The 24,926-nt window shown below is 42.1% G+C and overlaps 1 protein-coding gene across 1 annotated transcript in view; it reads right to left on the bottom strand.

The window, feature by feature from the left end:
• Positions 1-8,736: 8,736 nt before the first annotated feature.
• The window catches only part of HMCN1 (hemicentin 1), a 296,199-nt gene continuing 280,009 nt past the window's right edge, over positions 8,737-24,926 (bottom strand). Inside the window, exons 104-107 of the mRNA XM_038757640.1 lie at positions 22,860-23,210; positions 17,152-17,271; positions 12,427-12,553; positions 8,737-10,176 (exon numbers count right to left, since the gene is read on the bottom strand). Of these exons, the coding sequence (XP_038613568.1) occupies positions 9,810-10,176; positions 12,427-12,553; positions 17,152-17,271; positions 22,860-23,210 (965 nt within the window). The 3' untranslated portion in view covers positions 8,737-9,809. The remainder of the gene's footprint in view (positions 10,177-12,426; positions 12,554-17,151; positions 17,272-22,859; positions 23,211-24,926) is intronic.

Genomic DNA, 24,926 nt, shown 5'->3' with positions numbered 1-24,926 from the left:
CCAGGCTTCATCCAACTGGGGAAAAACACTATTTTTGCTGAGAGAGAAATCCAGCCACCTCCCACATCGCAACATTCATTCATTCTTATTGACAAGGGAAGGGGAAAAAAAAAATCAGTTATTTGGACTTCGTGGGATTTCTCATACTCCTTAAATGTGCTAGAAATCAGGGTTTCTTAAAATGGTTTCTAAGGTGATTTAATTCACTGTCTTTCAATCAATCAGTCGTATTTATTGAGCACCTACTGTGTGCAGAGCACTGTACTAAGCGCTTGGGAAGCACAAGTCGGCAACATATAGAGACGGTCCCTAACCAACAGTGGGCTCACAGTCTAGAAGGTTTCAAAAGGTTTGACACAAACTGGACCACAAAAAACGATTTCCATTTGAGAATGAATCTTTGCCCAGTTTCAGGCCAAGCAAAAAGAATACAATCTGTTCAAAAAAAAAAAATCTAAGGTTCATTATTTGGATTTTTCTAAAGCCAGTATAGACCTCCAAAAAAAATAAATTCAGTTTTCAATTTAGGAATTGGTTCTTAAATTGGAAAAAATAATGTATTTTCCATCTTGTTCTTTCCACTGCAACTCACATAATAGCCAAGAGAAATAGCATTGCTAATTCGGTATTTTTTTAAGTGAAATTTCACTGGGGTCACAAAAACTGCTTATAAAATGCCCTCTAGGGATTCTTTGACAGAAATAGATTCTGTCACGATATTTTGCTTTCCATATGATTTTTTGAAGATGGTATCAGACACAGAAACTATATGAGCAGTTTTACTTGAAAACTGCTAAATTGCTCAGATATTTTTACCCACCTTTTTGTTTCTTTTCAAATACAATATTAGACTGTAATCTCCTTAACAGCAGGGATCATATCTACTCTCTCAATTGTACCTTCCCAAGTGTTTAGTACTCTGCACAGAGTTACCGCTCAATAGATATTATTGACTGACTGATTCTCAGTATTAAACATCTATCTCTAGCTTCAGACTGATAATACCCAATCTGGAATACAATAAATCCTAATGGTAAATAAAGTAAAGTTAGCTGCTTCTTAAATACTATTTTTTTCATAACTGAATTTCAACTCCTCTATGTTTCATACACTTTGATTTCCTCTTAATTTTGTCAGCTCTATGCTTTCGATTTAGAAAACACCCACCCAGATGTTGAACTTCTACTTCTCACATCTTTACATGGCATTTGCATCAATCAAACAAGTCGACTGTATGTACTGAGCACTTACTTTCTGCAGAGCACTGTACTGAGTGCTTGGGAGAGTACTACAGAATTAGCAGACATGCTACCTGCCCACAACAAGCTTACAGTCTAGAGGGGGAGACAGACATTAATATGAATACATAAGTAATATATAATTTCAAGATATGAGCATACATGCATGGGCCAGTGCATACAGTAGGCACTTAATAGATACCATTCCCACTCCTCCTCTTCTCCAGAATTGCATGGGCCTAAAACCCAATCGGACTAAAATGGAGAAAAGTGGAAGGTCTAAGATCAGGAGAGAGGAAACAGGTGCCATCTTCCCAGGAGGCTTTTGGAATTGTCATGGCCCAGAAAGTCTCACTGGTTAATTATCTATAGCACGGTCTAATGGAAAGAGTACAGGATTGGGTGTCAGGAGATCTGAGTTCTAATCCCGGATCCACCATTAAGTTGCTATGTGAGAAGTTGCTTAATTTGGAGAAGTCTCTGTGGCTAATTTTCCTCATTTGTAAAGTGGGGATTAAATATCTTTTCTCCCTCCCCTTTAGATCGTGAGCCCCATGTGGGATGGGGACTTGGTCCAATTTGATTGTATTGTGTCTACCCCAGAGCTTAGTGTAACAAAAATCACTGTTATTATTATTATTATTATTATTGTTATTATTAATATTATAGGTAAAGACTTGGTGGTTGACTACTATTATCATACAATGGAAGATTTAGAAGCCTTTTGTCAGGTTAGTAAGCTAAACTCAATTTAGCAGTGCTTAGAGGAGTACCAGAACAGTGCTTTGCACATAGTAAGCGCTTAATAAATTCATTCATTCATTCAATCGTATTTATTGAGCGCTTACTGTGTGCAGAGCACTGTACTAAGCGCTTGGGAAGTACAAGTTGGTAACATAATAAATGCCATCATTATCACTATAATTATTATTACTAGACACATAGTAAGTGCTTAACAAATACAATAAAAAAAGTTTGCCAAAGATTGGTAATCTGGCCCTCTTTCTTGTTGTTATTGGCTGCCATTACTCCTGCTTTAAAAGTTGGTGAAAAGGCAGGCTTTTTTCTGCCAAGCGTAGCCAGGTGCCTTAATCTTGCACATAGGATGTGGTGATGCGTGGGGTTTAAGAATAGTTCTTTGTTTGAGGTCATTGCTGCCACTGGACACAAATCTCACCTGCGAGTGGAGCTGCCACTCATATAATAATAATAATGATGGCATTTATTAAGCGCTTATCATCATCATCAATCGTATTTATTGAGCGCTTACTGTGTGCAGAGCACTGTACTAAGCACTTGGGAAGTACAAATTGGCAACATATAGAGACAGTCCCTACCCAACAGGGGGCTCACAGTCTAAAAGGGGGAGACAAAACCAAACATACTAACAAAATAAAATAAATAGAATAGATATGTAATAAATAGAATAGATATGTACTTACTATGTGCAAAGCACTGTTCTAAGCGCTGGAGAGGTTACAAGGTGATCAGGTTGTCCCATGGGGGGCTCACAGTCTTAATCCCCATTTTACAGATGAGGTAACTGAGGCACAGAGAAGTGAAGTGACTTCCCCAAAGTCACACAGCTGACAAGCGGCAGAGCCGGGATTAGAACCCATGACCTCTGACTCCCAAGCCCGGGTTCTTTCCACAGAGCCACGCTGCTTCTCACGGCGGATCATGGGGCTTGGTACAGTGCTCTGTACACAGTAAGCACTCAATAAATACAACTGAATGAATGAATATCTTTTTATTCTACCTGGCACTTAGTATAGCGCTCTGCCCACAGTTAACACACAGTAAATACCTACAGAGTGAGATTTAGGGCTAGTCTCCTTCGTTTAGGAATTATGTAGTTTTTCTTAAGCTTATAAGGGGTTAGAGTTGACTCTACCTTCGTTGCTTCTGTGCCACTGTACTGGACTTGCCTCTCACAGGCCAACAATTGCCCTGTGGGGTCTGAGGAGCTCGCCAGAGAATGTCAAACTGCCATTTCTTCTCCACAGCAGCACTCTCAAGACGGCTTCTTCGGTGGAGATTTTCTGTTTGTCTCTTTCTTTGATCCTCCAAGCCAGATGATACTCATCTTGACTTGGAGAAAGTGATGGCAAAATGCTAACTGCAATGGTAACGCTGTAGCTGTGTGGGAGTCAAATGAGGACAATCCCCCCAACCCACCCCCGCCCCGTTCTAACTAGCGGCTCAGAAGTCTGCAATTTTACTTGACCAGATTCCAGATGCAATCATCGTTCCTTAAATGTTAAGCGGAGGAACAGGCACCTCCTTAAGGGAGTAAGACGAAGGAGAGGTCAGGATCTTCACGGCAAGGTCTCATCAGGAGCCAGTGACTCAGTCTTTAGCCCCGCTCGGTCACTCGCCAAAATGAGTTTTAAGACGGAAATTGAAAAAAGCCCCGAACAACCCAGCCTGTGCTGTTGGCCCAGTTGTCAATGTTAAAGTGTTGAAACTCCTTAGGGCTTGGTATATACTGGTTTTCTTTACCTTAGGGGAGGCCTGACCACCGTGGATTGGGAAATCCTCTCTGCAACTATTTATCTGTATTAACATCCGACTCCCGCTCTAGACTATAAATTTGTTATGGGTTGGAAATAATAACAATAATAATAATAATAATAATGGCATTTATTAAGCGCTTACTATGTGCAAAGCACTGTTCTAAGCACTGGGGAGGTTACAGGGTGATCAGGTTGTCCCATGGGGGGGCTCCCAGTCTTAATCCCCATTTTATAGATGAGGTAACTGAGGCACAGAGAAGTTAAGTGATTTGCCCAAAGTCACACAGCTGACAATTGGCAGAGCCGGGATTTGAACCCATGACTTCTGACTCCAAAGCCCGGGCTCTTTCCACCGAGCCATGCTGCTTCTCTACTTCACTTACTATGTGTCAATCACTGCCCTAAGCGCTGCATTAGATGCCAGATAATCAAGTTCCCTGTCCTCAAGTTTCTTCCGTGCTAACGGACTCTCAACTGTTTTCACCCTCCACCTACACCCCTTGGAGTGGTGGGATCTGAAGTTCTTTAGGTGTGAGTCTAGCCATATCCCCTTGGATCAGCCAATGTATCAATCAATCAATCATTTGTATTTATTGAGCGCTTAATGTGTGCAGAGCACTGTACTAAGCATTTGAGAGAGTACAATATAATTAAGTCAGTAGACACATTCCCTGCCCACAGTGGGCATGAACGTTAAAAACAATTTAATTTGTCCTCTCAGAGTTGTGTTACAACTCAACCCAATGTAGGGTGTAGAAGATACGATGTTTGCTGCATTTCATCATCATCATCATCATCAATCGTATTTATTGAGTGCTTACTGTGTGCAGAGCACTGTACTAAGCACTTGGGAAGTACAAGTTGGCAACATATAGAGACAGTCCCTACCCAACAGTGGGCTCACAGTCTAAGCAGGAAAAATGTAGAACATACCACCAAGACCTCTCTGCGGTGTTAACAGATCTATAGTACAGTGCCTGTCACATAGTAAGTGCTTAACAAGTACCATAATTATTACCAACAGACCTGGGCCCTGACGATTACTGAGCTTTGGCCACTCTAAAAAGTTCAACAGCGTTCTAAGACTCCCCCATGACAGTTTGGCTGGTGGTGTCAGAATACGTAACGGGGTGGGGAGGGGTTGTCAGATCCTTTTCCCATAACCGAGGAGCAGAGCAGGGTTGTGTACTAAGCCCAGATTTGTTCAACCTATTCTACACAGCTCCTTATGAAGGTGCGACAAGGAATCTCAACGTGGGTGACAGGCTACAATTCCGATTTTCGGGAAACTCTTTTAACCCGATAAACTGAGCTCACCATTCTGAGTCCTTGAATCCCTCAGGAGTATCGTTTTGCCGATGAGATGGTCTTCTCCCTCCAAGACAGGGGTCAGGTAGATGGTCTTCTCCTCCAAGACAGGGGTCGGGTTTTTACTTCCAGCGAAAGTACCCAAGTTTCTAGCACACTGCCCTGCAACAATATGGTGGGTAGTAGGACACCGGGACGCTGCCAGAGAAAATAGAGCAACCTGGCGTTTAACTATTAGAGATATGCTAACTGTCTTGGCGAAGAACCTGTGGTCAGGACACCAAGAGGGAGAAAATAACTCAGAGCCAGGCCTTGCAGATAACCAATGCCACCATCAAACAGAAACTCCTCACCGCTGGTTTTAAAGCCCTCAATCCCCTTGCCCCCAGCCCATACACTTCACTCCTCAACCTCCTCACTGTATCTCAATCTTGTCTACCTCACCGCCAACCTCTTGCCCACTTCCTCCCTCTGGCCTGGAACTCCCTCCCTCCTCATATCCCATGGTTTAGCACAGTGTCTGGCACAAAGTGCTTAACAAATACCATAATTATTATATCCTACAGACAATTACTCTCCCCCTCCTTTGAAAACTTAATGAAGGCACTTCTCCTCCAAGAGGCCTTCCCTGACTAAGCCCTCTTTTCCTTTCCTTCAACTCCCTTCTGTATCACCCTGACTTGTCCCCTTTATTAATCTCCCATCCCTGCCCCACAGCACTTATGTATGTCTCTGTAATTTATATTAATGCCTGTCTCCTGCTCTAGACTGTAAGCTCATTGTGGGCAGGGAATCAATCGTATTTGAGCGCTTACTGTGTGCAGAGCACTGTACTAAGCGCTTGGGAAGTGCAAATTGGCAACATATAGAGACAGTCCCTACCCAACAGTGGGCTCTGTTATATTGTGGTCTCCCAAGCACTTAGTACAGCACTCTGCCCATGGTAAGCGCTCAATACGACTGACCCAGTGGTCTCTAGCCACACTAGCACTCCACGATAAAATTTCACCATCTGCAGGGTCACCTATGAATCTAAACGGCGGCAGGATTTTAGCATGAACAAAGCCCATTCCGCTTTTTCTTTGGCTTCCTCAATGCCCTTTCCCTACGTTCAGAATTCTGCCCAGATCGGAACAATCTGGTAATAACCACTCAAAATGATCCAGATGAGTCAAGTGGAAGAACAAAAATGACATCACCGAGAGAGAAAACAATCACATTCCCCCCAGCCTGGGTCATATTAAATGGAGGAGGGATGGAATTAAGGAACAGGAACTATTCATAGCTCAGAATCATATGCCCTGGCAGTAGCAACACCATTTACCTCCAAGACTTGCTGAAATTTGTTAAAAGCCATCTAATTAAAAACACCCAATTTAGTGCACGGGATTGATAAAGTGGGAGAGTTTGCTTACAGTTTTGTTCACCAGTGTTTAGATGGAAAAAAAAACTTCTAAACTAAAACAGATTGGAAACTAATATCATAGAGCATGATGTGATGGCTGAGAAAATGAGTTAAAACATGTTTTCCTTATTCATCGCTTCCCTTCGGCAAAGATGTGGCTGAAAACGGCAATGCGGAATGTAAACCTTAATCCGGTTGTTCTCCAAGGACACCTGGCCCATCATCAACCTTCTCGATGCCATCCATATGGGAAAATACGGATAAGGGTGCATTCTTCCAGATTCAGATCTCCGCCAGCCATCAGAATATGCCATGTGGGAAAGAACGAGAAGAGGATACATCTGGAGTGCTTTAAGCCGTTTCCTTTGGGAACGATCTGGAGCCTGAGAGGGATAAACTATCCTGGACTCTTGAAGAAGGTAAAGAAAGTTGGAAAGGAATTCAAAAAACACATTTGGGTGGAGGGAGCCCAATATTTCTGTCCGCTTATCAGAGAATTTAGGTTTTCCATCAAGCTTTTCTGAAGATTACGATGCTTCATTAGTTGGCCTCTCGTACTTCTAAAGAGAGGAAATAAATGATCTGACCACTCCCACCCTTGGGCCTTTTCCGTCATTATAAATTTATGAACTTATTTAAGGAAAAGAGTAAGCACTTAAACAGAATTATTATTATTATTATTATTAAACCCCAGTTTGAAGCCTTTTCCTAGTCACCCCTGTGGAATGAACACCCTCCTCAACTATGCTTGGTAAACATAGTAGGACTTCCTTTCAACAGGCAGGCATCAGCTGTGTGAGGGACTTGATAATAAGTCAGCCTATCCTGCTGCTTGGCTTCAGTTGATTATTTTCAATTGTATTTGGCGAATGCCAAAAGTTAAAATGGTACAAAGCTGCCAATCTACACCTTTCATCCACGTCTTTCATCTCTTTCCAATTTTTAAAAATTGTCTTCCTTTACTTTCATCTCTAAGGAGTAGATGTGCCTTACTGAGGGCACATATCCTCGAAGAGGCCTTTCCCTGACAAAGCCCTCTTTTCCTTTTCTTCCACTCCCTTCTGCATTGCCCTGACTTGCTCCCTTTATTCATCCCCCTTCCCAGCCCCCCAGCACTTACCGTAATATCCGTAATTTATTTATGTTAATGTCTGCCTCCCCCTCTAGACTGTAAGCTTGTTGTGGGCAGGAAATGTGTCTCTTATATTGTACTCTCCCAAATAGTACAGTACTCTGCACACAGAGTATCTAGCTCTCAATCAGTTGTATTTATTGAGCGCTAGATACTCTGTATGCGTGGATGTCTCTGGCCTCATCTCTGCTCTCGGCCCCCTCCCTATCATCAATGCCCCTACTCCCAAAGCAGTCCGGGCCACACTACATCTGTACTCTCCACAGGTCTAAACCCATTGCCCTTCTCTCCTTCAGCTGCCCTGGCAGGTCAAGGTTATCAGCCTTCCTTTTTCCCCAGCTCCACTCTCTTCCTTCTCCTTTCCCCATTCCAATCCCTCCAGTGACCCAATCCTTTCACATCAAGCTAATCCCTGCCCGGGGGACAACTGAGTATCAATGAGGCGAGTCAGTGATGATCCAGAAAGACACACCCATTTTCTACAGGTAGAGAAGGAGATCCATTACCTTCCAGTTCCTTTTCCAGTTCCTTCTTGAATCTCTCAGGGTATTCCATCTGCTAACTTCTGGAAGCTGTTGGCCTGCCCACTCCACATGAGTCATCGATGCTCCAGAGACAGTGGAGAGGGTGGGGTTCCACACGCAGGATGCGTCGGGAGAACGTCCTGTTCATTGCGGGCGTCCTAAATGTCGAGAGCCGGACCCTACCACCCTGTCCCAGCATAACAGGAAATCCAGGCCCAACGTTAGATTTGTCTAAATCAGCTTCATCCCTGGGCTGTCTGAAAGGAGTACTTGGCTGTGAGAAGACTTTATCAATAGTATTTGGCTAAGGCCAAATCTTAAAATTCTGGCCAGAGCCCCTGGCTTCAAATAGGAATTTCCAAGCCAGAGTTTAATAGAGAAGTAAAGTGATCACCTTCTAACCATCAGTCAAATTGTGCATGTGAAACTGGATTCAGGCACCAGCCCCAATCCTTCACCAGCCACAGTTCTCAAAGCTGTAAGCCACCGTAATCTTTCCTGCATTCCCAATTCATGTAGAAGAGGCAACAGAAGGGACATGTGCTTAGTTCCTGGCTCTATTCACACAATTGAGCCCGAAAGACTCTGAAGGGTTATGAAAAGAGGAGTGAATTTTTATTGTTGTTTTCGATGTGATATTTTCTTTGGTAAAGTATTTTTTATAAAACAATCTATTAAGAGATATTGCAGAGAAATACACAGAGTTAACATATGTACACTTTACAAAAAATAGAATACATCTTGGCAAATTACTTCCAGAGTCTATTACTGCCTTGTACAGTGTATTGACGCCCAACTTTTTATTAAACCAAACTAGTTGGATTTGGGGGGGAAAAAAAACCCTCAATAGTTTTAAAACAAACAAAAAAACAAAAACAAAAGAAAATCCCCAAATCCTTTCAACCTTCTTAGGAATACTGGAATGTAGAAGTTATTGAAATAAATGAATATAAAAGTTATTCCATAATGTCAAGTAATACAGCCAGACCAAAGAATATTCCTGAAGGGAGTACAGTAATAGTGTTGCTTTTGTTGATTAATAAAATGGTTTTGTTGAGTTCACAATCACTGAAATGCCCCATTTTCTAAAGGCTAATGTAAGTCAAAATGAGAATTTTGTGGGCTAGAGGCATCTATTTAATGGTCATTTTTGTAGCTGAATAAGTGTTTTTTTTCTTTTCAAAGAAAAATAATACGCAAAATTCTATCATAAAATGCAACAAAAAAGCATCAACTTTAAATTATCCTTTAGGTATTAAGAAAAGCATTCAGAAACCAGTTTATTATTTTTTCAAACCAGCCAAATATTTTGCATTTGGTCTTCTGTCGGTTTTCGAAAGAAGAATGGCTTTAGCTATTGTGTTGACTATTACAATACTGAATATAATACCCTTTGATGTGTCCTGTTGGTATTTCAGAACAATCTTTGAAAAGTGACTGCTCCAGTGCAATAAATAAAGCAATTGGGTAAGGTTCTTTCAACCTCATTAAAATGAAAATTAAAAACAAAAATGGAATACTGAAACTTGGCAGTGCCAAGAAAGGCCCAGGAAAGAGAGCATAGCACCATTTTAAAGTTGCAGTTCGCAACTGGTTAGGAAGAGGCAATGGCATCAATCCGGAGGTGCGAATCATTCCCACTCTAGAAGTGGTCAGAGTGCCCGGGACTGATCCTGGCGGTGTCTCTCAATACGGATAGGCGGACACGGCTATGTAAACGATGAACGTCGTCTGGTATTCAATGGCTCCGTCCACACTGTGCGACAAGGCTCTCACCCGCATGCGGTATGTCTCTGGTTCTTGGAGTGGCCTAGTTGTGTACACGACTCCCTTCAGGTTCTCCTCCCTGAGGGCAAAGGGGATGGTCCGGTCCTCATCCACCATGAGAAACGTTGTCCTGGGATGCATCACGCCATCCTGGGTGTATGCGACCAATCGGATCAAGTCCTGATTGGCGGTTATTCCAAAAGGGAGGGAGACCAGTTTGTATTCCAAGGCATATGGGCTAAGGGCACATTCCACATCATTGGGTGGACAATTCTTGAGACAGAACCTAGAGGTATTAGAACAACATAAAATGTGAACAATTATTTGGCTCAGATCCAAGGGGAGGCTGGAGGCAACTAATCCACATGCATGTCCTGGAGGCATAAAGAACAGCAGACAGTCTCACTACAGGTGGACAGGGCCTACAGTCAGAAAACCTCCTCACCCTAGATTCTGGGGAGTCAGGAAGAACTTGTTATCTACTGAGGAGGAGCCTTCATTTCTGTGAAACATTAAAACTTGGCCCGGTGAGTGCAAATACCACTCACGGAAAGCCTCTTGAAACTGAATCCAAATATCGTGAAAAGACTCGGTTATCCCGTCTTCAGCTTGGCGTTGCTTGTCCAGTTGGTCCAGACTTCACACACTGCAGTTTTTCCTCACAGGTAAATGTATGTACAAAACGTGAATGCACTACATACTAAGAACCGCACATGACCCAGTGGTACGAAGGAGAGCATAAGGCAATACTGAGTGTACACCTATCAGGCCCATCAGGATCCTAGGAAAAGCAAAATGGACCGGTGCTCACGGAGGCCTACCTGAGCCGTGAGGGAATGAGGTGAGAGATGAAGCTGGTGGCCCCTTATGGGCTCCAGAGTTCAAGTGGCAGCGGGAAGTAGAGCCCTCCTGGACCTGCTTACTGTACTTTACCACAGCGCTTAATGGCTCACACAGTACAGTGCTCCCGAACGTTCAGCGCAGCACACTACGCACAGTGTCCTACCGAACGACCACTACGGTATGTTGGTTCTACTCTTTCTAAATCCCTTCTCTGATAATTTCTTCCGCCACTTTATTTTTCCAGGCAACACAAACGTTGAAGCTGTATTTCAATAAAAAGAGCACAGGCAGCTGTCCAGAAAGCCCGTCGATCCCCCAATTTAAATGAATGGGTACTCAGAGCAGCTGAAATGGAATTCCCATTTAGTTTCATTTGGTTCAGAGGATACCATCTTCCAGGCTGCTACTGTTATCTTGAGTTCTCAATACTCAGAGAGGCTTCTCACATATGCACTCTGGTGTCCCTTTGCTACCCAGGACCAGGAGAAGCAAATGGATCTACTGCCTCTCTGAAGGCTGTATCAGCGCTCAAATGTCCACTCGTCACAGGACCTAGCAGCTTGGGGGAGAAAAGCGATGAAGCGATGGTGTCTAGTAGACGGCACGCCAACCCCTACACTGGTATCGAACAGAACAAGCGGAGTGGAAAGAGGACCATCTTCCGAGTGAAAGAAGAACCCTCTGTCTGCATTTCACCTTCCGGTATTTCTTCCAAACTCACAGAGAGTATTTTGTTTTCCCCTCAGTGGAGGTGGCAATAAACCTGACTGAGGTCCGGGAGAACATGGGCTGTAGTTGAAAGGAAACTGGACTTCTGAGGTCCGACCGGCATCCCCGGCCAAAGTTGGGGCAGGCAGAAAACACCTACAGAAAGGAACCCATTCCAGATGGCCAGGGATATTGGAACACTAGAGGCAGCTCAGTTAGCCGGATGCCTGGTTCTACCCGGCGGTCAGTGGAGCAAAATAAGTGTAGATTTTCCAGCACACATTAAAGGATGGGTGTCTTCCATCAAGCCAAAAGAACTGCAAAGACTCCTGTTGATCACTCAGCACCAAGAGGCTCTCAGAAGACAGTGACTCATTATGATAACATCGGTAGAAAAGTTTATGTAAGGGCTCAAACCCAGAGGCACTGACCATGTTAAGCCCAAATAGACTGAGCCTGGAAAATTTCCAGGGATGAGGCTCTTTTGTGAAACAGACTAGAACGGTGACCGTGATTGGGTTTGAGATTTTGCGGTCGGTTTCCGGGGCCAGTGGAAGCAGTAACTCTCGCAGGCTCAGGGATAACTTGGTCTCCTGATCTCCCCCAAACCGGAACAAGAACAAACCGATTGAGTTCGTGCACCCCTTTAGCTAGCAGCTGGCAGGAGCCCACAAGCTTAACAGGTAGCAGCACGGCCTGGCAGTCTGAGGACCTGGGTTCTAATCCCGGCTCTGCCACTTTGCTGTGTGACCTTGGGCAAGTCACTTCACTTCTCTGGCCCTCAGCTACTTCATCAATTAAATGGGGATTAAGACTGTGAGTCCCACGTGGGACAGAGACTGTTTTCAACCTCGTATCTGCCCCAGTGCGTAGTACAGTGCCTGGCATGAAGTAAGCGTTTAACAAACACCATTAAAAAAAAAATCACAAACACTGCATTCATCAGAAGGGAGAAAACACATCTAGGAGTCGAACTGAGACATACCCTGAGACGGGATCTCGCTGGTAGTTTGGCGGGCAAGGCGTATCGATACACTGGTAGCTTCCTCTCATATTAAAGCACATGCGATTGGGTCCACAGTGAATGTTCTGCTCCAGGCACTCATCAATATCTATTTACATCAGATAAACATCATCAATTTTCTGGGTTTAAAGCCTCTATGCTTACTACACTTATATCAGGAACTGTGCTAGAACAATAGATGACTTTGCATTGGCTTTCACGTTGAGTGTACTGAGCAGGGTGGATGTATGAGCTTCCATGCTTATCTACCAACTCTATTGTATTGTACTCTCCCAAACGCTTGATACAATGCTCTGCACTCCAAAAGCACTCAATACATACCATTGGTTGATGGATACTATACTAAGTACAATGCTGGCGCTTTAATCGAATCAACAATAAAAAGTACAACTTCCAAATAAGAATGCATCCCGTCTCCCTGTTCTCCTTCCCTCGGCATTGGACTGGTCAGAGTTGGTATCCTATTGAAGTAGGTACTATTGACTATTCTCCTCTCCTCTCTTCCTCCATATCCAAATCTAGGCAACTTTGGCTCCCAAGCTGTCTTTTAACAGCCTCTGTACATGCTTCAGGATACATGAGCAGAGGTTTCTGGGTTCCAATCAGGTCTGCAAAGACCATTTGGGGACATCTAAGAGAGTCATCTGGGCTTTAGTCAAATGGGCTTGAGGACTGCTAAATTTTAGGGCATGGCATTCTCCCAGCATTAAGGAAGTGGGATCCATTTGGGGCAAAACTTTAAAGCAGCTTGCATTTGATTTGCTCTGTCCATCTCACATTTGAATATAATGAAGTACTTTGAAAATGATTACCTATGCTAAATCGTATAGCTGAAATGCATTTGTTTTCTCAACTTTTCAGATGTAGTTATTCTGATTCCTCCACTTGGAAACATTTTTATGTCTGTTCCCCGCAGTACAGTGTAAACTTCTTGTCAGCAGGGAACATGCCCTGTGCCTCTGTTGTTCCTTCCCAGGGGCTTTAGTACAGTAGGTGATCAATAGACACTTTTATTAAACCTAAGAGCAAAACCTCCCCTCTAAGGCTCGATATGAACTCTTGGTAATATTTGGGCAAAAGTATACTGTGGCCTGTTAATTTGATTAAAGGCAGATGTATTCTTTACCTTTCAGGTCCTTAACCTCCCTGGATTAAAAAAAAAAAAATCAGTCAGTGGTACACTCAACTCTTCCTGTGTATAAAGAGCCATGTACTAAGTGGCTGGGAGAGTATAATACAACAGAATTGGCAGACACTTTCCTTGCCCACAAAGATCTTCCATTACACCGGGAGGAATTCTTCCCCTCCTTTCATCCAGAGCATGTCTAAAGACCAACATTTTTATGTTCTAGGTTTTGTGAACCTTAAGACTGGAAAGGTCCAGACATCAGATAAGGTCCTCCTTCTAGCAAAATGAAATTAATCCCCAATCATAAAATTTCCTTGCTCCAATGCCAGATCCAGTTTCTTCAAAAGCCAAGGATTCAATAGGAAAATTGCCTAGGAAAATGGAATTGGAAATCCTAATCAAAAGGCTACCCCGACCCCCTCCTTCGAAAGGGAGTTTTTTCAGGCTGTGAACGGAGACGGCAGAGAATAGTTGACATGTGAGTTGTATGCGAGTGGTGCAACTCCTTTAATAAGCTTATTGCCTTGTTAGCTTATGTGAACACTACAGATCACCTCTGCCAATTTCCCAGAAGAGGTGACGCCAAAAGTTTACAAACCGTTAATTTGGAGTGCGATCATTCAAATGTTTCAGATGAACTGTTTTGTGTCATTTTCCAGCAGGTGACTATCAAGTTCAAGATGTCAAAAGACCACGTTAAAGTGCAGCTACATTGGTGGAAGGGAACACCAGAATCTGGATCTAAATCTGACTTGCAGGAGTCTTTTCTTCCTGAACAGATCTGGGTCCAGAGAAGTCCATCTATAATACACTATCCAGTGGGATTTCCATTTGGATCTCATTAGGAACATATGCCCAGATGAGCTGGTGAGAAGCAGTGTGGCCTAGTGGAAAGAGAATGGGCCCAGGAGCCAGAAGGTCCTGGGTTCTAATCCCAGATCTGCCACTTGTCTACTGTGTGACCCTGGTCAAGGCCCTTATAGTTTTCTGTGCCTCAGTTACCTCATCTGTAAAATGGGGATTAAGAGCGCCAGCCCCTTAGGGGACACGGACTGCGTCCAACCTGATAAATTTGTATCTACTCCAGGGCTCAGTACAATCCCTGGCTCATAGTACATGCTTAACAAATGCCATTAAAAAAGAAAAAAAACCTCATTAGTTTGTATTTCTCCCAGTGCCCGGCAAATAGTAAGCACTTAAATACCACAATTATTATTATCATTAAGCACTTAAATACCATCTATGTGAAGTCTGACAGGACCCCCCCGCCTTACCTCCTTCCCCTCCCCACAGCACCTGTATATACGTATATATGTTTGTACATATTTATTACTCTATTTTATTTGTATATATTTATTCTATTTATTTTATTTTGTTAATATGTTTTGTTTTGTTCTCTGTCTCCCCCTTCTAGACTGTGAGCCCACTGTTGGGTAGGGACCGTCTCTATATGTTGCCAACTTGTACTTCCCAAACACTTAGTACAGTGCTCTGCACACAGTAAGCGCTCAATAAATACGATTGAATGAATTAATTAAAGAAATCTCTCTCTCCCCATATCTATAAGGTCTAGACACAAATGTGCTTGGTTATTTAACATATCCAGGTGATCTAAATTTTTTTCAAGAGCAAATTCACTAAAAAGATAAGAGTTTTCCTTGTATCTGGATCTGCCAGATGGCCAGAATGAAAGAAGTGTATGACAAACCATCTAGCACCTCCAAATTTGATACTAACGACAATTAGCACACAAAACATAATTTCTAGTCTCTACACTCACATGTCATTAACTTTATTTTTTGCTGTGTTGTTCTGTACTAGTTTAATCTGTTTAAAGGCAAAATAAGCTGGTGGGAAAAAGTTTTTTTTCTACCATCTACATACCTCAAACAGTTTATAAAAGCTATAAAAATACCATCAGTTTTTCTTCACAGTAAAACCTTCTTAACTGGGACAAAATTGCTTTCTCTCCTGTCTTTATGAAATCACAATAATATGAAAACCACTTAAACAACAAACATTTAGCATGCCACCTGGTTTTAATCCTTACCCATTATTTTCCACTCTTTCAAGCATAATTCTCAAAACTGAAAAATGTTGTGAAATGACTGAGGGGCATAAGGATAATTAAAAACCAAACTGGCATCATTTAGAAAAGAAAAAAATACTCTGTAACTTGCATCAAACCAAATGTAACCCCATAAAATGTGAGCAAAAAAGTCCCCAGAGAAGAAGGATCTGGGTTCTAAACCCAGCTCTGCCACTTGTCTGCTGTGAGACTTGGGCAAATCGCTTCACTTCTCTTGCGCCTCAATTACCTCATCTGTATGATGGGGATTAAGGCTGTGAGTGCTATGTGGTGCAGGAACTTTGTCCATCCTGATTATCTTGTATCTACCCCAGTGCTTAGTACAGTGCTTGGCACCTAGTAAGCACAAAATAGATACCATAAAAAGATCACTCTATTCCCCTTAGCATTAATGTTTCTTCATCTTCCACACACAGTCTTCCTCTGAGAATGGATTTCTTCAGAACCCTCCCAAAGAGACGAGAGACCCAGCAATAGAACCCAACCCACAATTTGGCATTCACAACAAATTTCTCAACTGAACCTTCTAGTAATGGATGCTTCACCAATGGTTTGGTGATAGAGAGTGCATAAACATCCTAGCTCTGATTTTCAGCAAAAATTATTTTCCATTTATCCATTGCTCCAGGGTCCTTTATTCCACAATATCGGGAAGGGAATCCCATAAGAGCAAACTTCCTAATGAGATTTTCATGAATCCCTGCTTCTTATTAGATGAGACACAGAGGGCGTATCTATATAAAACAAACATTTCTAAACAAGACTGCATTGTTTGCCTCAAATTCTTCCCTTTCCCCAGTTCCATATCATTTTCATAAAAAGAGCTGAAAACATGATTAAAGATAAAGCAGAATGAAAACCTAAGAGAGCCCAGAGGAAGAGATGCCCATGGGGTTTTTATATCTGGCCCTAATTAGGGCACTGAACTTAATTTAGCTCTGGAAAGAACAGGGGGAGCCTGCCGTAGTAAGTCTATTCACGTTAGCTCATTAACAGGCAATTCCAAGACGTTTCCTATGGAATTCCCCCTGCTAAACAACAGAAATGAAGGTTTTGATGTTTCCCACTTTAAGGAATTAACATCTTCACACGGATGCACCAGTTAATTCTTTCCTCAATCATCTTGTGAGGCAAAAAATTGATCCCATCATACTAGAAAACCACAACTAGGGCTAAGGTTAGACACTGAGGAGACATATGGGTTCTTTCAGATGATTGGGTTGCCATTTAATAAATATCTATTTCACAATGAAGACTCGCTGAACACTCAACCCTACACACCCATAAATTACTTAATGTCATTTTATCGTCTCTGCCTACTAAAATAATGTTTGAGGAGCTTACTCAATGGGAAAGGAAAGACAGAATAAATTGGGCCAGATGACTGCTTCAGAAGGGGAGGTGAGAGGTGGGTAACATTTTTGCTTTCCATTCTGGTTTTGAGAACAATTACAGTAACTCATCTCACCTTGACATGTTTTGCCATTGGGCATGAGAATATAGCCCGGTGGGCAGATGCACTGATAACCGCCAAAGGTGTTTTTACACTCATGCTGACAGGCGTCTCTATTTTCACATTCATCAATATCTGTGGAAAAACAAACCAAGACTGTAACTATGCAAAAATCTGTACAGAACAAAGGCAATCTAATAGTTTCAGTTTTTAAACATATTCCTTTTCTAAAGAGAGCTTACTACGGCTTAATTTTGAAGTATTTCAAGTCATTTTTCAATATTAGACTATTCTGATCTGTAATCACAATGATCATTTCAATTACAGTGTGTGAACACGTCTCCGAATGTAAATATATGTTCTTTATATTTTTCACATTTGATTATACTGATGAGAAGTCCTATCTGTGGGTGGTGTGATTGGAAAGATCTCTGTGTGATTATTACAGCCCTTATTGGATGTGCACACAATTATGTGTTATGCGGTTATGCCACTGCAACTGTCTGACCACCTCTCGCCTTCCCAAAGCCAGAGGAACAAACTAGCTCCTGACTGCTGTCTGCCTTATCTGTCTCCCACTAGTTCGTTACTAAATCACGCTGGTTCAGATGCACTACTAGTGAGTTTTAAAAACACTTGTTCTATCATAGCACCTCCTTCCTTGGCACCTAATGAAGCTTGATTGCTTGGAATAGTGTCTCAGTGCTCATGAGACACCTTCCAATACCTCATTTCTGGTGATTCTGCTTTACAATTTGATGTACACATGTACAATTTGCTCTGCACACAGTAAGTGCTCAATAAATACAGTTGAATGAATAAATGAACGAATGAATGTTGAGCATAACTCATAATTGGTATCAGTGAACTATTTGAGAAGCCAGAAGAATAGAAATTAGGAGATTACCACAGCTTCAATTTGGTTTGGAGCTGGAACTCGTTTTGTTGCCAAACTATGCCTGTCAATCCCCACAGGACATATCGGCTCTTTTTTAATTGTGCAGCTCACGTTAGCATGTTGCATAGATGGCAAAATTCTATGACTATTTTAAGGCTTTTTTATGGTATCTGTTAAATTCTTACTGTGTTCCAGGCACTGTACTAAGCGCTGGGGTAGACTAAACAGGTTGGACACAGTTCCTGTCCCACATGGGGCTCACAGTCTTTAATTCCCATTTTACAAATGAGGTCACTGAGGCACAGAGCAGTGAAGTATCTTGGCTAAGATCACAAAGCAGACAAGTGGTGGAGCTGGGATTAGAACCCAGGTCCTTCTGACTCCCAAGCCCGTGCTCTATCCACTAGATCACCCTGAGAACAAGTCCTATGTTGCCAGTGAAATCTTAGGTTGGGGTGGAGTTTCCTGAGGAGCTCAGTTTCCTTCAGACTATTATTGTCCATCTGTAGGGCTGAACTGATTTCGTGAAGTGACTCCGAAGCATCTGCTTGCCTTCTCATGGATTTCCCATGTCGAGCCAACTGTATACAGCAGTTCCTAGATACAGGCTGCAAGGATTATTGATGATACACTCAACTCAATAAATTAAACCCAAATTCTGACACAAGTTTCCAGGTCCGCCGCTATGCCTCTCAAGCATGACAGCCCACAATAACTGAACAGCATTGGGCAAGTCTATAGCCCTGCACACTCTAATCATGATGGTAAAAGGGTAAGACAAGACACATTCAATTTTGGCTTGATTGGCCATACTCTGCCTTAGTGGTCTTGAGCTCCAGATGAGTTCTTCTGGGCCACCAAATTTATTTAGCTGTTGCAAGTCTGTGAATTGTGCCAAAATGCCTTTGAAAGATCTACAAATACAATTATAGAAGTCTTGGTTTGGGGTCTTGGTTTTCTTATACCTGTTGTGTTTCAAATTACCTGACTGCCGAGCTGTGTTTTGGTCTGAAGCCACATTGCAATCAGGAAGAGCATGGTTAACGACATTCAACAGCCTGTCCAAAATGACTCTGGCTACGTTCTTACTGACAATGGAGAGCAGTGAGACACCCTGGTAGCTTCCAACTGGCCCTCAACCTACTTGAAGATGGTGATTGTCGTGGGTTCTATGAAGTTCTCTAACTGGGGAATGTGTCTTGAGCTTCTATTGTGCTGCCCCACGTACTAAACACAGTGCAGTGCACTCAGTAGATGCTCAATAAATACCATCACTTCTACTCCTATCACGTGATCAGCGTTCCATATGTTGAAGCTGAGGCCACACAATGTGCCACGAAAACCAGTATGGTCTAGTGGATAGAGCACGGGCCTGGGAGACAGAAGGACCTGGGTTCTAATCCTGACTCCTCCACTGGTCTGCTGTGTGACTTCAGGCAGATCATTTAACATCTCTGCACCTCACCTCATCTGTAAAATGGGGATGAACACTGTGAGACCCATGTGGGACATGAACTATGTCCAACCTGTATAGCTTGTATCTACTCCAGTGCTTAGTACAATGCCTAGCGCTTAAATAATATTAAAAAGAGACTCCTTGCTTGTAGATTTCTACAGGAATGTCATAAGACTCAGGTCTCCACTCTTCTGCGTCACCCTTGCCCTTGTATCTGTACCCTTTATTCTCAGGGGCTGTTTCTGTAAAGGGAACACTGAAGTTAGTCAATATGTCTTAATTAATTTATGCAGTGGCATTCCTTATCTTAAAAATTAAATAGTTCTTTAATAAAGGATCAGTTAAACTCATTACACATTTATGTTGTTTATCCCAGATGGTGAATTTGAATAGATTTGTGTTTATTGTAAGTAGCTCTTGCTACAATTACACTGAAGATGTTTGCAGTCTCATTCAAATCTAGTTTATTTACCAAGATCATAAATACAGCATTTTTTAGAGTCATTTTATACATATTCTGGTGCTAGGAGAGGGAAGACAACGTAGGTTGTTTCAAGAAAATGAGGTGGGTGGGAATATGGGGGTTCAAACTGGAGTGGAGTAGGAGATGAGAGCTAATGCTCCCCCTACTTGAAATATATTTTAGAGTCTCTATCGCCTACTAGAATAAGTTGCTTGAGGGGTCCCAAGAACTTAGTACAATGCTCTGCCCAGAGAAAGTGCTCAGTAAATACCGACTGATTGAGATCAGGTAGGGTGAGGCGAGCAGCTGAAGTGCTTAGAAGGCTCTGATCCTTAGCTATCAACTGACCCAAAGGAGCTGCTGGCCAGGAATGGAATCATCGTGGGGAGACTGGTGCTAGAAGAGCAACCAAAAGGGTAAATTGGACTGAGAGTTTAGCATTTGAACTCTATGCAGCAGGGCAAGACAAAATGGATCAGGCAAATATGAACGATGCTAAGAAGAGAGGGGGTGGGGGGAGACTGGACTTGAAAATTGAATGAGTTGAGATATAAAAAGGAGTCAGAGATCAGCCTGATCTATTGGGGAACAAAAAGGTGGCATTACTTACAATAACAATAATAATAGTACGTATTATGTGCTTACTCTGTGCCAAGCATTGCGTAAGCACTGGGGTAGATACAAGACCATCAGATTGGGTCCAATCCCTATTCCACATGAGCTAACACATATCGTGTACCAGGTTGGAAGACAAACACCTCGGTCTTCATCTTACCAAATTTCAGGTGAGCAAAGACCATCTATTTAAAGATTTCTTAGAGGCCAGGAAAGTTCTGGGTCATGACTTAATTTAGTGGAGAGACAGATGAGGAAGTCAACAATATATCAAGGATCAAAGATAACATTGGAGCTGAGGGGGCTGGTGGAAAAAAGAGTAAGTGGCAGAAGATGAAGTGTTGACACTCATACTAAGGGAGGAGGAGAAAAACAAAACCAAGAAGAAGCTGAAGGAATTATTACAAGAGCCAGAAGAGTCGAGATGGGACCACACCATAAAAAAGCCTACAGTGGATAATATAGTATGGAGTGGAGGCCTTAGCTTTCATCCTTAATTCTCTTAAAATTAATGAATCACAAATAGCTTTTGACTCTATGCTACTTGAGGGCAAGGGACTATGTCTTGTCCATTTCTTATCGATCCTCATGCCTCAATGACCTGCAAACAGCAGTCACCAAATACATGCTTACTGACTTCTCAGTCACTTTAAAAAGAGAGTATGTGCCTAAATGCACCCTGAATTTCCAAGTTCCCTGATTTCCATTTAACTGAAGAGTGAGCTGGGTCAGGGAAAGGTGAATAATAATAATACATGTTAAGAGCTTACTATGTGCCAAGCACTGTTCTAAGTACTGGGGCAGATACAATTAATCAGGTTGTACACAGTCCCTGTCCAACATGGGACTCAGTCTGAGCAAGAGGGAGTAGGATTAAATGCCCATTGTACAGATAAGGTGCCTGAGGCACAGAGAAGTGACGTGCCTTGCCCTAGGTCACAGAGCAGGCATATGGCAAAGCCAGGATTACAACCCAAGTCCTTTGAGAAGCAGCATGGTGTAGTGGATAGACACGGGCCTGAGAGTCGGAAAGTCACGGGTTCTAATCCTGACTCCTCCACCTGTCTGATGTGACCGTGGGCAAGTCACTTCACTTCTCTGTGCCTCAGTTACCTCACCTGGAAAACGGGGATTGAGACTATGAACAACACATGGAACAGAGTCTGTGTCCAACCCGATTTGCTTGTATCCACTCCGGTGCTTAGAACAGTGCCTGGCACATGGTAAGCGCTTAACAAATATCTTTTTTTTTTTCTCTGACTCCCAAGCCTGTGCTCTGAAAATACAGGTGGGTACCGTGGGATTTCACAGAATTTAATGTCTGTTTTTTGTATTTAAATGTTAACATTTATCACTGAATGCCTCAAGAAGGGGAAAGGACAAATACTATTGGTTGGAATAAAGTGGGGATGGAGGGTGAAATCAATGTCATTAAGAAAATACAAAACAAAAGCATCAAGATGTTTCTGGTGAAAACAAAGGAGACTAGCTTTACCATAATAATGTTACCCTTGGCATAATGCAAAGTTTCTAAGGAAATTAGAACTCTTTGACACAACACTAATATATGTATAGCTCCCTTGAGCTACTGAGGCAAAGTTAGTACTTTTAAAAGTTGATCTAAATAAATCAAATACCAGGTCTTACCAAGGGTCCATATCACTTCTGCTTACCTATGCTGTGGAATCTGTTGGTTAGAATTGTGCGGCCCAAGATCAGCACTACCAAACTGTATCCCACATGGGAGTGTGCCACTGAAACCCTACCTACCCTAATTCACTTCATAAACCATGGAGCAAATTTTCAATTACTCTGGACAAATGTTAATGAAACAGAAGGTGGTACTCAATTCTCCTTCTATTAGTAGCATTATTCAGAAGACCAAAAGGAAGAAAAAAAATTGACCAAATATAACATGATTACACATGCGGACAGAATAAAAATTATGCATAAACTATTTTACATATATAAACATGTACACACGTTTATGTATAATGTGTATACATATGCATTTTATATCGTATATATGTGCATGTATGTGTGTAGATATGTGTATACACACACACACACACACAGAATATTGGGGGGGTGTCAAATGCCATAGCGACATATCTCAGGAAAGGGAAGGATTATCTAATTGCCTTGAGGCTCTTGCTATCTGAAATATGAGGCTACCAAAAAAAACCATTTATCGCACCCAAGCTACCCCATCTGTGATCAATTAATCGAATTATAACCTATGGTCAAACTGTGAACCCACAAAAAGAGAAGGTGATATGGATGACATTTACCTACACATGTGTCATTTCTTGTCTCATAGCCTCCAGGGCAATTTTTTCTAATATTCCTTTTAGTCCTGGAGAGGGATGCTCTGCTGTTTCTATACTCTGAGTAGGAGCTGAATCGATTTGCATGGTGCCTGTAATACTGCTGAGGTTGATAGTCGTCTCTCTCGGAGGAGAACTGCCCATAGTTAGAGCTACTGTACTGAGCACCGGAATTTGGCAACCTCTCCAATCCGGCGCAAGATTTCCCATCACCTAATAAATGCTGTCCAGGTGGACAGAGGCACCTGAAGCTGCCGGGAGTGTTGGTGCACTGGTGTGCACAAGGTTTAGGAGCCTGTTCACACTCATTAATGTCTGCTCATATGACACGGATCATAAAAAGGAAAAAAAACACACACGGACACAACACAAAAACAAAGAGTCAGTCCGGGAAGCCAATGGGGAAGACATCATGTAACACACCAGAGCAAGGCACGTATGAGAAGCTTATACAAACACCCCGAAGGATGGGGTGTTTGTCAGCCAGTCAGTCAGTCGTATTTACTGAGCACTTACTCTGTGCAGAGCACTGTACTAAGCGCTTGGGAGAGGACAATATAAAACAGTATAACCGATACATTCCCTTTCCATTGTGAGGTGAATGATGATGAAGTTAGCTGAAAATTAATGTCCATGGGTTTTTTAAATTGCTCAATTGAGAACTTTCCTATCAACTTCAGTCATCTTCAGACTTCCCCTGTCTTCAGTGGCCACCACAGTGGCACCTTCTAAAGCCTCTCACCCTTTGCCCAAACCTATCCAGGGATTTAAACACACATTTATGTTGGCACGAATGAAACCACAGAGGATTTTAGGGAAGAGTGTGGTTCTCTCGCTCATACAATGTGCGCGCGCGCGCGCACACACACATACACACAGAGAAAGATAGAGGAAGAGAGAGAAATATATGCTAAAAAGTGAAGAAACTCCCTTGTATCATTGTCTAACAGAACAAGCAATCAGACATTTGAGGCATAAAATTATAAGCTCTAATACAAGGTTGCTGGGGGAGATTTCAATAAACATAAGCATATCGCAATGCATAAAAGCTTTTTGCCAACATCTTTCACATGCATAAATGTGTACACATTTGGGCAAGATGGTGAGCACATTTATACTTATTCTTAATGAAGTGGGTTCAATTTTACAAGGTATTTATGTATATGTTTAAGTGGACAAAAATGCAAATAGGTAGACATACCCACAGACCTGACTGAATTTAATAACGCTCAGTAACATGTTAAAGTGCTTGAATTAGCTATGCCTTCTATGCAAGCAAATGCCTGATCGGCTCCAGGCTCCAAATGGTGTTGTCATCTTTCCTTTGCAATCTCTCTTTTGTTAGTCCTCCAAAGGGTGACAACCATCGTGAAAAAAAAGATTGCTTACACTGAGCACCTTCAAAATCAACTATATTGAAATAATCTGAAGAAATCAAGAAAAAAGTTTGAAGGTGGAATTTCATAGCTACGCTTGCCTACATCACCTCTGCTCAACAGGTACTGCAATTGCACCAAGGTCCATGCCATACTTGGGCACAGAATAAGTCTTTAGCAATATGAATTCTACATTCTCAGCTCTATATTTTCCTAATTATGGATCAGTCTTTAGCAATATGAATTCTACATTCTCAGCTCTACATTTTCTTAATTATGGAACAGTCTTTAGCAATATGAATTCTACATTCTCAGCTCTACATTTTCTTAATTATGGATCAGTCTTTAGCAGTATGAATTCTACATTCTCAGCTCTACATTTTCTTAATTATGGATCAGTCTTTAGCAGTATGAATTCTACATTCTCAGCTCTACCTTTTCTTAGTTATGGATCAGTCTTCAGCAGTTTGAATTCTACATTCTTAGCTCTACATTTTCTTAATTATGGGGTTCTCGAGGCCCAACTCGAGGCACTTGAAGGATTCATAAGTTCAGAAGGAATAGTGTCTCTGTGCTCATTAAGTGACCGGCAAAGGCCAAAAGCAATAAGAGTCCACCATTGCATTAGTATCATTGTTCTTTCTTAGTAAGTTTT

Source organism: Tachyglossus aculeatus, chromosome 16, assembly GCF_015852505.1.
Source record: "Tachyglossus aculeatus isolate mTacAcu1 chromosome 16, mTacAcu1.pri, whole genome shotgun sequence".
Taxonomy (NCBI): Eukaryota; Metazoa; Chordata; class Mammalia; order Monotremata; family Tachyglossidae; genus Tachyglossus; species Tachyglossus aculeatus.
The sequence above is the reverse complement of the archived record's forward strand: the minus strand, read 5'-3'. Positions and strand labels throughout refer to the sequence as shown.